This window comes from Muntiacus reevesi, chromosome 3 (assembly GCF_963930625.1).
Source record: "Muntiacus reevesi chromosome 3, mMunRee1.1, whole genome shotgun sequence".
In the NCBI taxonomy this organism is placed as follows: Eukaryota; Metazoa; Chordata; class Mammalia; order Artiodactyla; family Cervidae; genus Muntiacus; species Muntiacus reevesi.
In genome coordinates this window covers 109,560,572-109,575,827 of record NC_089251.1, presented here as the reverse complement: position 1 = coordinate 109,575,827, position 15,256 = coordinate 109,560,572, and the positions used below count along the sequence as shown (strand labels likewise).

General features: G+C 38.9%; 1 protein-coding gene across 8 annotated transcripts in view; it reads right to left on the bottom strand.

Moving 5' to 3' along the window:
* The window catches only part of SRRM1 (serine and arginine repetitive matrix 1), a 29,311-nt gene extending 14,260 nt beyond the window's left edge, over positions 1-15,051 (bottom strand). For 2 of the 8 annotated variants that reach the window (XM_065930070.1, XM_065930073.1), the window contains exons 1-9: positions 14,926-15,050; positions 12,182-12,271; positions 11,761-11,883; positions 9,494-9,664; positions 8,444-8,559; positions 5,836-6,039; positions 5,156-5,350; positions 4,749-4,868; positions 2,440-2,708 (exon numbers count right to left, since the gene is read on the bottom strand). In XM_065930070.1, coding sequence (XP_065786142.1) covers positions 2,440-2,708; positions 4,749-4,868; positions 5,156-5,350; positions 5,836-6,039; positions 8,444-8,559; positions 9,494-9,664; positions 11,761-11,883; positions 12,182-12,271; positions 14,926-14,946 — 1,309 coding nt within the window. In that variant the 5' untranslated portion in view covers positions 14,947-15,050. Of the gene's footprint in view, positions 1-2,433; positions 2,709-4,748; positions 4,869-5,155; positions 5,351-5,835; positions 6,040-8,443; positions 8,560-9,493; positions 9,665-11,341; positions 11,472-11,760; positions 11,884-12,181; positions 12,272-14,925 lie in introns of those variants that run through there. The other 6 variants (XM_065930068.1, XM_065930072.1, XM_065930071.1 and 3 more) reach the window with 5 other exon arrangements.
* Positions 15,052-15,256: the final 205 nt, after the last annotated feature.

Sequence of the window (15,256 nt, the reverse complement as noted above, 5' to 3'; positions counted from 1 at the left end):
TGGCCTCCAACTAATAAAATAATATTTAAAAAAAAAAAATAAATAAATAAAAAAAATAAATAAATACTTCACTAATTTCAAAGCACTGTTTTATGTACTAAGATAATGGCAATTTAACTATAACATGCCACTGATTACAAAATGCTTCCTTTCAGATGAGAATGTGTATTATATTCCAAATAGTTTACCTTTAATCCTCCAAAAGTTTTCCTTCTTTCCTCCCACTCCATCCACCCACTATTAACAGTAGAACCTTAAGGCCCTGATTGATAACTACCACATGAAATACAAAAGTAAAATATACCATTTTTCAATGGTATCACTACTCTTATTAGCAGTGGAGACAAGAAAGGAATTTCTGAAATCACACTATCAGCTACAGAAGCTGAAAAACTTGATCCTGCCTTCCATCTCTCTCCCCTAGCAATCAAAACAGGCATTTGGGGATAGGAAAGCTGGGAGACATTTTTCAACTAAGAACCCAAATTCTAGTCCTGGCTGGTTGACCCTGACTAAAATCACTTAACCTGAGAACCTGTTTCTTGATGACAATCTCTGAAGTCTTTCCTAGCTCTGAAATTTCATCACAAAGAGTTGGGATCGCTTTACTATAAAAAGCTATTTATCTCCAAGTAGTTAGAACCAATATTCAGCTTCAGTGGACAAAAGGCAGCCTCTCACTACACTGCCCAGTTTATTTCTTTGGTTGGATTTTGCCTGGACATGGAAGACCTCTCCCATAAGCTCCAGGAATATAAGTGGTCCTTTGTCTTCCACCTTCAGTTCCCTTCACTGTGACTTGTTTTCAAAAAGCAGCAGTCCATTCTTTCTGACAACATATCAAAACAAGAGGTGGTACCTGTGCAGACCCTAACAAAAGTAATAAATAATGCTTAATCAACCTATTTAATAAGGATTCAGTCCTTCTGCTGGTACTTTTATTACGCTTCAGTGATACGATGTGAATGGAAAAATCATAATCTGATATATGTCTGCAAGGTAACATTCATAACATTTTTTTTTTTACTAGACAAATTTCTAACTCCAGAGAAAGGAAATAAGTATTCAGAAGTGCAAAAACTTCACCAGAAAAGAAAAATAGGTCAAGATAATAGGCATCAGAGCTGGACACAGTGAGTGGAAACTCTTCAACAGAAAGTAATATGGGACATGACTATTATGAAAGTAAGTAATCCTAAAACACCCATACTTAAGTCCGAATCTGGAAGACCTACAAGTCTGTTTTTATCCAGCTGTCAGTCTGATGAGTCAATGCAACAAAAATGACTGCATCATATTCATATTATCAGCAAATTAACCTGGTGAAGTTCAGAAATAATCTATACATTACTCTCTACATATTACCATCATCTGACAGTACCCTCATCCCTCACTCTGATAGCGTGTCTACACCTCACACTAACAGACTTCAGAAAGCAAAATTTGTCTTTCTAGATATCACCACATTGCAGAGTTGTGGGGCCAGGGGGTGATGGAGGGGTGGACACAAACCAAGCAGCAGGGTGCTGATTAGAAATGCTGCTCTCGTCAACCTCATAAAAACACAATAGTCAAGATTTCGTCTGGGATATCCTTATTTTTTTCATTTATAACCTGAAAACTTAAATGTGTATCAGAGCAATCCCAGTATATATTAATCTACAGATTGCTCCTTAAAACCCAGTTACTCTAACAGTTCTTTTATGATCTCACCCTTCCCCCTCTACTCACCTATCAGGTTGTTTATTATTCCAGCCCTAAGTACCAGAGGCTCAACTCAAATGGATACCATAGTTTTTCTCCATTGTGTATTTAACGCTTAAGAAAGAAATGCCAGCAGACCACAACCTTCACTCAAGACTAACATTAGCATTCTACTTGCCTGGCAGGATCACAGATCATAAATTCCTCAGAAATCAATCTGCAGAATAAAGCAAGGACAACACTCAGAAGAACCTTGCCTAGAGCCTAAATTAAAAAAAACAAACCAGCTTTTAGGAGGACACCATGTCCCTCCCTAGGGAGTACAATGTGGTCACAGAAAGAATTAAAACAGATTATTAAGTCTTCAAGTAAGATATCAAACAAAATATCTGCAGGGTATAAAAAAAAGTTAACTGGTCTCAGTAATAAAATGATCCCTTTACCATGACAACACAAACTTCTGGTAAGTTACCCCAACTCTTAACAGCCCACGGCTGGTAATAGTACATTTTTTCCACCTACTCAACGCCAGAGGGCAATGCTAAAAACAAAACCATTTTACATGTAAACTCCATTTCAGCAAACCCCCAAGAGCTTAAAGCAGGAAAGAAAAGGTGAGAGTCTAAGCAAATTTACAAAAAACATGACACAAATATTACCCAGCTATTTCATATTTTGAAGGGAGTAGGGACAACATGAAGAAGAACATACTGTTTTTGCGATTTTTACCTTTACCTGAAGTTCTCCCCGGAGAGACAGAAACACGACTTTTCCTTGTACGGTTCGACTGCTGGGGTGTTGGGGAATGACGAGTTTTTGGTGGCGGAGTAGTTGGAGGTGATGGCCTATGCCTTCGCCTCGGAGGACTTGCTGAAGGAGATAACCTACGAGTTTTTCGAGGAGGGCTGGATGTCCTCTTCGGAGGCTTCTTTGGCGGTGACCGGGAACGAGACGAAGAAGATGATGAACTACTCCCAGACAAGGATGCCGATGAACGCCTTCTTCTGTGGAACAAAGTACTCATGTTCATTAACTGCATGCTTAGAGAGAATGACCTTACAGGTATGTATGCACAGTTTACACAAAAATACAGCTATTTTTATCCAACTTTTGAGTTTATGTAGCTAAGCACATAAATGAGTTTGCCTTTTTAAAAAGGTGTGAAACAAAACCATAACCCAGGATAGGAAACAGCTAGTTCTGAGGCTAACTAAATAACTTATTCTGATAAATGCTCCTGTTTGAGAGTTTTCTTCCCCATAGTCATAAAATGTCAAGTGCTATACAACTAACCGGTCTCTTCTCGCCTTAGGAATGAGTGTTTTGGAGTCTGCATACAAAATTGGGATGGCAAAGTATTTTTTCATTTAATAACACAATGTCAAGCAACCTTTTATGTTGCATTAAAAAAAAAGCACAATATTAGGAATTCATTTAGCTACATAAACTTAGAAGCAGGGGACTCTCGAATTCTGCGGCAAAATCTGTGGTAAGTTCTGTTGCAATTATGTGTACCTGCAGAATTCACCTTTGGCGGAAGAATTCCTGAGAACCTGAAAAAAAGAAACCCTACCTTAAGTGTGAGACAAAAACTGGCTGAAAGGGAATCTTACACAATCTGCAAATTATCTTGACTGCTAAATGGCTTAGTAAGCAATTAAAACACACTGTTTGCAAAACTCCAGTATGAGAAGTAGCTGTTTCCACTAATCTTATACCACAAAGCAACAGCATTACTTTTCTCCTAAGGAGGAACAATAAATTTTAGAAAAGTGGGATGCCTAAATTGACTGACCATTTACATCTTTAGTCTCTTTACTAGTAACATCAATTCCATAAATTCTAGTAGTAAACTAGTCCAACATATCTTGACAACTCCTCCCTGAAAAAAAAATACTGTTTTTTTTGTTTGTTTCTTTTTTATTTTGGCCACATTGCAAGGGTTGTGGAATCTCAGTTCCTCAATTGGAGATTGAACCTGGGCCACATTAGCTAAAGTGCCTAATCCTAACTACTAGACCACCAGAGAATTCCTCCAAAATATCTTCTTTAAAAATATGGATTCTGGAAAATTTTAGACTGCAGAAACAAAACAAAATTACAGAGCTTATTATCTCCAAGTTGATTTGGGCCTTGAAAAACCTTAAGAGACTCAAAACACAAAAAATTCTGTCCTAAATATAATCTGAAGCACAATCATCAGTTCCTCTAAAAACAGGTTAAACGCATCGTCAAGACGGCACAGGACTCTGCTACCAGAACACTATACCTCTACTCGAAGCAGGTGTGGCAATAATCTTTTTGTTAAAAAGTGTTCGATCCTAACATTTACCTTATGCTAATTTAAAAATTGTTTTGATAAAAGAACACCAGTATTGACAAAGTGACTTTTATGCCAAGTCTCTTCAAAAATAGGACAAAACTGCCATTGATGGTTATATCTACGGAATGAGACTGTAATTTTTAAATCATTTCATTTCTACTTCAACTGTTTATCCTAAGTACTCATTATTTCTTTAATATGAAAGAAACATTAAGGTATAATGGATTATTTTAACACTCTAGCATTTTTGCCTGGGAAATCCCATGGCAGGCTACTGTCCACTGGGTTGCGAAAGAGTTGGACACGACTTAGTGACTGAACAGTAACAAAACTGGTTTATTGACTCTATAATCATCTATATTCAGAAGCTAGCGGTAATTAAAAGCCAAAGGGAGAAGGTGGACAATTCCCTTACTTGGTAAGATTTCCTGGAAGGGTCCAAAATGGTAAAGATTAACAAAAATACCCAACAGGATGGTGAATGTCTTTTTTTAATCTTCCAACACTGGATAAGTGTTATCACTCAAATATAACAGCATTACACCTCAAATGAGGTATCCCTTCATGAGACATTACCCTATTATTACTCATGAGTTCTTTTTTTTTTTCCTTTCCTGAAGGAACACTAACTCAAAGATCAGCCTGAAACAAACACAATGCACTTCTGTACACCTGACAGCTCCAAATTTAGAAACCCCCCCCCAAACCCCCAAATCCTCACCGTCTCACTGGAGATCTACTCCTTCTATGCCTTGGGGGAGGAGGCATTCGTCTTGGTGGGGTTCTTCTTCGAGGAGAGGGTCGTCTTCTTGGGCTTGGCCGCCTCCTAGGCGAGTATGATCTGCCACGACAGAGTTAGAATCTGAATAAACCATACGCAAGGAATGAATTCCTTAGCATAGTTTTCTCAACATCTACATTTAAAAAATGGATTTCAAGGGACACAATTTATTTGTATGGAGATTTTTAACAGAACATAGACAGTGTTCTCAAATCATCTCTGGAAATCCAAAACATAAACCTGTGCTAGATTATTTTCTACTGCTTTGAAATAATTTACCTAATTCTACCTAGGAGAACAACACATAAAAATTCAAGATCTATTCAGATCTTAAAGCCACTACTCACCTTGATCGAGATCTATGGCGCCTTCTTGGTCTAGTATGAGAAGGAGAGCGAGAGCGTGTCCGGGATCTTGACTTCGAACGTGTCCGAGATCTTGGTCGGGTCTTCTCCTTTTCCTTTTCCTTTTTGGAGTTTTTCTCCGGAGAAGGTTCTTTAGGTTCTAGTACTGGTTCAGTTTTGGGAACTTTCAGGATGTCACTGTGGGGTGGGGGTGGGGGATTGAAAAAAAGCTTATTTTGTGCCTTTTTTACTCAGACTCCTAAGTCTTAATACAGGGATATGAAAAAGTTATTTCTCTCTTTAAAAAGTTTTCAAAATCTATGAAAACATCTAGAAAGATATATACATCACTGAAATCCAGAGAACAACTAACAATCTTAATCACATGTATTTTTTAAGAGTGCAAAGTTGTTCATGATATGGGGGATGGGGGGAGCAAGTTACAGTATATAAAATGTCTGAAACAACACAACCAGCAGATAACAGTGGTCACCTTTGGGTCATCTTACTTATACTTTACTATAAAATTTGAACTTCTTTTCAACAATTTAACTTTATAATTTTAAAAACCTGTAAGGAAAACAAGTTTACGTTTCTAACTCACAAGTATATTAAGTATATTTATTGTGACTTAATAACAGCCTAAAACTGTGATATTTAAAAATGAATTTTTATGTACTTGCCTAGTAGAAGTGGCCTCTTGTACTGAAGGTTCTTTTACTTTCACTGATGGCTCTGGGAGGTCTGGAGTTTTTTCCTTCTTCTCTGGAGCAGGGGAAGGACTCCGGCTTTTGGTTCTGTGACGGGGAGATCGAGAATGACTGCGCTTTCTCTCTCTCCTGACAGGGGAAGATCGTCTTCTAGGGGAAGGAGATCTGGATTTGCGTCTAGGATGAAAGCAATTTTTTTTTCAGGTTTTTTAAATAAGGTGGACCAGAGAAAAGGTCAAAAGTGAGGCTAACCTTTTAAGTTACACCATTATTGTCTTACACCTGTGCAATTTCCTATAAATACAAGATACTCTCACATTTATTTAGTAGGAAAAGGGCCGAGAGAACACCAGAAAATCAAGCAAATGAAGGATAACAACATTCTCTACTGTAACAGTTGTAAGTGTTAATCACTCAGTCATGTCTGACTCTTTGTGCCTCTATGAACTGTAGCCCACTAGGCTCCTCTGTCCATGGGAGCTCTCCAGGCAAGAATACGGGAGTGGGCTACCATTTCCTTCTCCAGATCTTCTTGACCCAGGGATTAAATCTGGGTCTCCTGCATTGCAGGAGGATTATTTACTGTCTGAGCCACCAGGGCAGTCCGGTAACAGTTCTAAGAAAGGAACATATTGACCTAGGACTCTAGATTTAGGTTCTTAATCATTCCGAGAGTTGGGAAGACCAAAGGACAACTTTTTACAGGAAGAGGATGTGTAAAAGGAATGAAATATGTAATAATAATAAGAAAGTTGTCTGTTGAAAGTGAAAGTCACTCAGTCGTGTCCAACTCTTTGCGACCCCATGGACTATACAGTTCATTGAATTCTCTAGGCCGGAATGCTGGAGTGGGTAGCCTATCCCTTCTCCAAGGATCTTCCCGACCCAGGAATCGAACCAGGGTCTCTTGCATTGCAGGTGGATTCTTTACCAACTGAGCTATCAGGGACACCCTGTATATAAATCAGATCTAAAAAAGCAGTTTAGATCTGGACAGATCCCATCAAAATTCATCATATACTCTTGGAATTGCACAAAAAAGTACTAGGGCAATTAAAACAATATGCTCTTCAGAAGAGGATGAATATATCAAACTTGCCTAAGATAGCTTTTTGGGAAGAGAAGCCCCTTTTCCATTTCAACAGTAGTTTCCCTAACCTGAAATAAAAGAGTAAATCTGGTTCACTTCAAATAGTTACCACTATAATTTGTGCCTAACTCTAGATATACTGCTTCCCTGGTAACAGCTTTCAATATCAAGTATATCAATAAAAGGGACAAAGAAATTATCTGCTCTCTTTACTAATTCCAGCCAGCTAATCTATGAAGATACTAGAATCCTAAAAATGGAAAGCCTAATGGAATTCTCACCACCACAAATACACAAGTTGAATCATGGATTAAAAAATGGGAACCTAACCATAGTCTCAATGGAAGGAAAAAGAAACCAAACATCTGTTTTGCGTTCAGTACAATCATCTAAGAAAAGTACAATACGAAGGGCTAGTGGGTATAGACTTCTAATTAAAAAAAAAACTAGAGAAGAAAGAGTTGGAGTACATCAAAGTAACTCAAAATAATTTAAACCAATATGAAAGACAAGCTGAGATTTTGATTTAGGAATTAAGGGACTGACTAATTTACCTAGACTTGAGAGATAATTATTATAGTCAAATGATGACCTCTTAAAAAAAGAAATATCCTAGTCTGGAGGCAAGACACAGCTCACCCTGAAAACTCTATCATGGAAAAATTTCCTGAATTGTATTGTTAGCTTCCTTTTTAACTGTGTAACTTTCTGGGTCCATCTAGTCAAGGCTATGGTTTTTCCAGTGGTCATGTACGGATGTGAGAGTTGGACTGTAAAGAAAGCTGAATGCTGAAAAATTGATGCTTTTGAACTGTGATGTTGGAGAAGACTCTTGAGAGTCCCTTGGACTGCAAGGAGATCCAACCAGTCCATCCTAAAGGAGATCAGTCCCGGGTGTTCACTGGAAGGACTGATGCTGAAACGCTAATACTTTGGCCACCTATGCGAAGAGTTGACTCGTTGGAAAAGCCCCTGATGCTAGGAGGGATTGGGGGCAGGAGGAGAAGGGGACGAAAGAGGATGAGATGGCTGGATGGCATAAGCGACTCAATGGACATGAGTTTGAGCAGATTCTGGGAGTTGGTGATGGACAGGGAGGCCTAGCCTGCTGCGATTCATGGGGTCGCAAAGAGTTGGACACCACTGACTGACTGAACTGAACTTTCTGGACACAATATTTTAATACCTAAGTTATTCATAAAACATTAGGTATGCACCATATGTAAAATAGATAGCCAATGGGAATTTGCTGTATGATTCAGGGAACTCAAATCAGGGTTCTGTAACAACCTAGAGGGGTGGGAGGGAGGTTCAAGGAGGGGAGGACATATGTATACCTATGGCTTATTTATGTTGATGTATAGCAGAAACCAACACAATATTGTAAAGCAATTATCCTTCAACTAAAAATAAATTCACACACACAAAAAACAAAATAAAATAAATTCACATAAAAAACCCAAAACATCAGGTATGCAGATTGTACCGTACCTTCTTGGGCTTCGAGACCGCTCCCTTTTTTCTCTGCTGCTTTCTTTTTCTTCTTTATCCCTCTTATCCTTGTCTTCATCTTGCTTTTTCATAGATGCCAGCTTTTCCTGTTCAATCTGTAAAGATAAGGTTTTCAAAGTAAACAGCTAAATATTTGAGATTAATGAGCAAACTGAAGACTACATCTGATAAAAACCAATGTTAAATATAACTGTCTTTCACCACCCCAATTTTAGTTAACTGTCATTTCATCAGTCTCTGCTTCTCAACAAGACTGGTCTTTTATCATCCATGCTAGACTGAATAACTGATTGGCCTATAATGCAGGAGATGCAGGTTTGATCCCTGGGTCAAGAATATACCCTGGAGAAGGAAATGGCAACCCACTCCAGTATTCTTGTCTGGAAAATTCATGGATAAGAGGAGCCCAGACAGTTACAGTTCATGGAGTCACAAAGAGTTAGACACAACTGAGCACACGAGACTACAGACAAAACTTTATGATGGGTACTGAATGCTTGCTGAACTAAAGAGAACGGCTGTTGGCTGTTTTCAAGTTTACTAAGAAAAAAGAAATCATTTCCACATTTATATTATCCTTTTGTGATTTAAAATGTACTGCCCATATGAAGAGCTTGTGCTTACCTTTTACACTGTTACTAAAGCTCAATTTTCTTTTAAGCTAAATGTACTAGAGACACACACACACACACACACACACGTATTTTTAATGTATATACATATATGGTATGTTTTAAAAAATACATATATACACACAAACATATAGTTTAAATGTTTATATATATATATATATATATAATCTACAAAATCATTGGACTCTGGGACAATGACATTTTAAACTCACTGTTAGGGGGTGGGGGTGGGGGATATGAAAGTGAGAGAAGTAGAGAACTAAAGCCAAACATTCAAACATATTACAGTAGAGAAAAACATACTGCCCCTAGCCAGGACATGTAAAATTTAAAGTGTCTCAGCAATCTGGATACTACTCTCTCCAGTCAAACATTACAAAAAAGTAAAGGTCATTACCTGTCTCTGTTTTATTTCTTCCTTCTTCAGTTCTAGGAAAGCAGAAGGGATTCCAGCGATGTTTTCTTGTGCACTTAGGAGTAGGGGCCACAGTTCTCCCATAAATTCTCTAGCATTTTTTCCATTCAAAAACCCGGTCAGGTTGATTTGCATCATTTTCGAATCTGGATTCTGCAAAAAGACATGACAGGAAGAAAAACAGGTTACTTCAAAACAAACCAACCAACCAATCTAAAACTCATTTAAATTAGTATTTTTAAGTCTATCATAGGGGCTTAGATACATATATTCTTTACTATTTTAAAAATAGCTTTCCCTAGTAGTTTCTCAGCAATGTAATCTCTAGGACAGATTACCAAATTCTCTCTCTCACTCTACCAAAAGCCATCAGAGCAGCCCGTTAATCCTTTGTGGATTTCATTAAGTATTTTTAGACTATGGCTGTTAGTGGGCCTTACATTTATCAACTTTAAAAACCAACATGGAACATCCACAAATTCTTGCATTCACTAACAAGGAAAGTGTCTGCTTGTCTGGAAATTCTCCCTCATTGAGAAATAGAAAAGTACATAAACTGTTCACTTCTAACACTGTAGATAGCTTTCTACAAAATATCTATTGTCCAGTTATGCATGCACTCTGTAACTTTTGAAGACTAAGCTGAAAGTTTCACTTCTACATAAGGAAAATCTATTATAACAACACCTCAAATTCTCAACTGTCCACAAAGGGCTAAGAGGTCATTATTTCTCAGAAATAACTGGGTGTTTAAATGCTACATCTGTTGGTCAAGCAACAAGGTCCATATAACAAGCACAGCTCAATAGCACAAAGCAAGTACAGATTCCAGGTGTCTTCAGTTTCTTCTTGGAACCTTGGGGGTTTGGAATCGCCAAGTCCCCTGTAGAGAAAGATGTTCCCTTGGCTTGCTTCCGACTCCCTACTGCAACTCAACCACCTTGAGTTTAATGTTATATCATTTATCTAAATTGCAAAAGACGAACAAGCAATAATGAGTACACAACCACAAAAAAAGAAAAGATTGTTTAAAAAAGTTCTAAACTTTAATCTCATGCTCACTATAAGGGGAATACTACCAGATACTTAAGGTTTTTAAAATGTACTAAAATACAAATCAGTAAAGCATTTCTCCAATAAAATCTATCTTTAATCATCATTTAAAAAACTTTTTCCCATGTTCCTGCTTTTCTAAGTAAAATGCATACATTTTAAAAGAAACATGTTCTTAAAATTAAATACTATTTGCAAATATTCAAAACAAAATGTAATTACCAAATTATGTCTTAAAAATAGAAATACCTTATCAGTTGAAATGTCAACTGTTCTGTCAAAACACAAGGGTGAACTCTTTGGGAAAAGTAAATTCACATTGTTATATTTGCCAAAAGGTTATATGGTGCATCTTATTGTCCTTTGGGTTGTCGTGTCATAACAGCAAACTATCTTATAATAAAATTGTTTTTAAACATCAATTCTATTGTCATCTCATATCTCATGTATGAAGAAAGGAACAATTACATCAACTGGGTCTAACAATACTGTCAATTTATTTTAGTCTGAAGTTTAACTATAACGAAAACAAAAAATTCTGTGCCTAAAATGTAATCGATGACTAGCTGACATGCAGCTACAACTAAAAACTTTAGTTTCTTGATTATTTTAAAAACAATATCCAATCAAATCAGAATTGCCCCTCATGCTTCACATAAAAGTCCATCTCATAATAGTATTTTTAAAGAGCAGTGTACAGATTTACCCATTGCTCTTTCCTGTTTGTATTTTTTTGTTGTTGTTGTTGTTGATGTTCGGCCACTTTACACAACTCACCTCCAAACACACACTGCATCATCAAGGGAGTTGGGTCAGAGCGACATTGGGACACTCACTCTGCTGTGACCTAATAAGGTGATGGTGCTATACTTCAGACGCAAGGAATAACTTCCATTTTGGTTCAGGCCTTTTAAATCATAAATCACATTATCATTAGAAAATTGCTGTCAAAGTAACTTAACATGTAACAGCAAAATTACAAACAATAAGTTTGATTTTTCACCTGTGTAGCTTTCAAAACTATGTACCTTCACTAAACTTCCAGCCTTAATAGTTGTTTACAAAGTGAATTCTTTTCACAACAAACAATGTAAAATAACCCTCCTATATTTGTACTCCATAGAAAAATTCAGTTTCCATAGATTCACAAAATTATGTCACATATTCAGAAATAAGAGCCATCTGTATATTATTACCTTCACTTCCAGCTGGTTGAATATAAACTCAATCACAACATCATCTTCAAACCCAAGGATTTCTGTTACTCGTTTTGTTATCCAAGGCTTTATAACCTCCAAATTTACTTTGCTCATGTCCACCTGATAAAAGATACAAGCAATTATTACTGAGTACAACTTCACAATCCTGAAAGAAAGCTCACATAAGAATTTTATTTAACAAAGTTCCTCTTTGGTTTAGCATGATACAATTTATTAAGAGCTCCTTCTTATTTGCTTGTCCCAGTCTCCAAGGGTTTGCTATTGTTGCTAAAAGATGGAAAATGTTTAATTATAAATGTTTTCCTAAGTAGTCATGTTACAGTCCAGCTCCAAAACAGCAAAAATGTTTGAATCAACTGTGCTGTAAAAGTGCAGAACAGTTTAACCAAAAGAATACCTTTTTTTCTAGGCATTCTGCGAATTTCAGCTGCTTCAGTAGCTTCTTCTGTTTGTTGCTGAACCGGTTATCCTGTTCTGCACTTGTTCCCTGTAGGAAGAGAAGCACATTTCAATTAAGAGCTCAAAGTTACAATCCTATTTTTTATCTGCTAATGATGGTTATGACCTTTACAGTTTTGAAATAGGGTCATCAAGTAAACAGAAATATCATAGCTAATATTCACAGGTAAAAAGTATATACTCTTTTCCCAACATAGCTAACATTTTGAAAATTTGACTATATTTAAAACTTACAAAATAAAAAAAAAACAACAAAAAATTACAAAATATATGCTCACTATAACAAGTCAAACACAATACACAGAATATAGCATAAACCTAACACCTCCCCCATTACCAAGTTACATTTGATGTATATCTTTTTCACCTCTTTCTATGCTAAGACATTTAAGGTTCTCCTTGGTTTGTTTTTTTAAATGAGAACACACTGAAATATAGTAAATATTAACATATCCTTTTAAAACAAAACCATTAAGCTTCATCCTCTTCTGAAAGCCAGTAGCATGCTTGCAAAATTATTGTAACAATGCATATAAACAGGGGGAAAAGGAAAAAGAACACCCTGAGACCAAGCTGTCTTAGGTTTCACAACTTTTAGAACTTGAGATGTATGAAAAACATAGTAGGTTTACTTTAATAAACTCAATTTCTGCAAAGAAACTGGAAAATTGAGAGCCATCAAACACCACTTGGGCCATCAAGTAATCACTATGAGTTTTGTCATTCTTATTGGCCCAATTAAACACGGAAATAGCTGGCTGAGCTATGAAAACTACCGAATGGTTCACAGAGTTGGCCACTGTCCCTTGGAAAGTGATCAAGAAAATTCTTTTAGGAAGGTAAAGAATGTGGATTAGAATCCCAACTCTGCCACTACGTTAAGTCATATGACCTCAAACTTACTAAACCTCTCTGAGAATGTTTCCTTACTTGCTAAAATCTATTCAATATCTCGCAAGGCTGTGTATACCAGAAATTATATACTTAAAGTAACTGGCAGATGGCAGTAGTCCAGCAAATGAAAGCTACTATTTCTATCTCACTATCTGAATGGCTGTGTACTAAAAGAATATCTGTCCTAAAATCTGTTAACTCAGCTTAAGTCCAATCAATCCCCCTAAGGATTATATTGTAACCTTTTCTTACTGATTTTTACCAACACTAAAAGCAAACCTCATTTGTAAATTTATCAACCGTCTTGCTCTTTTCCTTTAGGAATGCCTTTCCATGCGAAATAATGAAAATATCAAAAGAATAGGCTTGTGTTTTAAAATATTACATTAACACTACAGGAAATAGTACTTACTACAAAATACTTTGATACAATTTGCAGTGTGAAAATTTGATAAACTCAATCGAAACTATCATTACATAAACAACTACAGTACTGTTTGCACAACCTGAAAACAGTCATATAACTGGCTGTGTTAAGTCAAACGCCTGGAATAACACTTCAACATTTAATGAAAAACTAACACATTTAAAGTCAGTGGAAAAGAAATTTCAACGCTGGTTCTGGAGTGTCAAGAGTTTTCTTTACTAAAGTCCCGGTCTTCCCCTCTTTTAACTTTTCCTTTAAACACACACACACACACACACACACAAGCTGCATATTTCATACTCCAGGGAGTGGAAAGAGCCAACCTATATTCTGACTTAACCAACTGGTCTCTACACGGTCCGTTCAGCATTAAAATGAACCTGCAAACTCTAGGTCTCTTAGTGTCACTAGCCAAACCAGGATCTAGATCTCCACTGGGTGATCATTTCCTACACGAGTGAAAAAGGGGATGAACAAGCTCCAACACGCGCTGGATAAATTATGGGTCCTGAGGGCCCATTTCGAGGCGGTAACGTCCCTGCTGGCAAGTGATGGGCCCGCAAACCCTTGAGAATCTAGATGCACCTTTCCTCCGGCAGACTTTCAAAAGAATAAAACAAACTGGAGAGGTGGGGGTACGGTGAGCGGGAAGGAGAAGCAGATCCATTCCATAACCCCGCCTTCATATACGCGCACTTTTTGTTGCGCTCTCTGCTCAGAGAGTCTCGGATTCAAACGTTCTATACACAAAATTATCCGCGTTCCCCTCCCTGAAGAGATATCAAATTGGGCGGGAGCTCCCGCGAACTCTGACCCGGAGCCTTCCCGAAGGCTTAGACCCGGGGTGGGGGTGGGGGTGGGGGGATAGGCGCCCGCTTTCTCAAGAAAAGCTGCTCAACGTCGCTTCCGGACCACGCTCTCCTGAGGCGGTACCCTCAAACCCGTAGTCTCTCAAGACCCTTCTGCAGCCAGTCACCTCAGGGTTTCCCTCCGCCTCCCCCCAGGGACTTCCTCCTCGCGGGCCCACTAGGCCCCAGGACCCGGCGGGACGCGAGGCTCGGTCTGCAGGCCACGTCAGGCAGGCCGGGAAGGCGAGGTATCGCTCCCTGCCATTCCCGCCGCCATTTTCCGGCGACCGTCGTCGCCGCCGCGTAGGGGGGACGATTCCGGAGGAGGAGACTGCGCAGGGGCGCACCGGTCCCCGCCGCAGGGCAGGGGGGAGCGTCCGTTGCCACCGAGGATCCCCAGAATCTTCGAAGCCTCTGCTCGCCGGCTACCCCGTCCTGAGCTTAGGGGTCCTGCCGGGCTTTGCGGATAACCCCCCCTCCAACCTCACCCCAGGTCCCCGCGTTCCTACTTACGCGGAAGAATCCCGCGTCCATCTTGCTGCCTCGCTCGGAGATCGCTCCCTATCCCAAGGTGCACCGCGCCGCCGCGACGGAGGGCGGGACCGGCAGGGAAAGTCGAGCGCCGGGACGCAGCGCGCGCCGCTACACCCGCCCCTCCAGCCGACACGAGGCTGCGCCTGCTCAGTGTGCTGAGCGCCCGTCACACTCGCGCACGCGCGTTTTGTAAGGCGTGGGGGTTGCTACAGGGCTCTGAACCTCCCCATTGGCCGGTCCGTGAGGAGAGCCTCGCGGTCTCAGCCAATGCGAGCGTGCGAGAGTCACTGACTCGCCCTGCCCTGCGAAT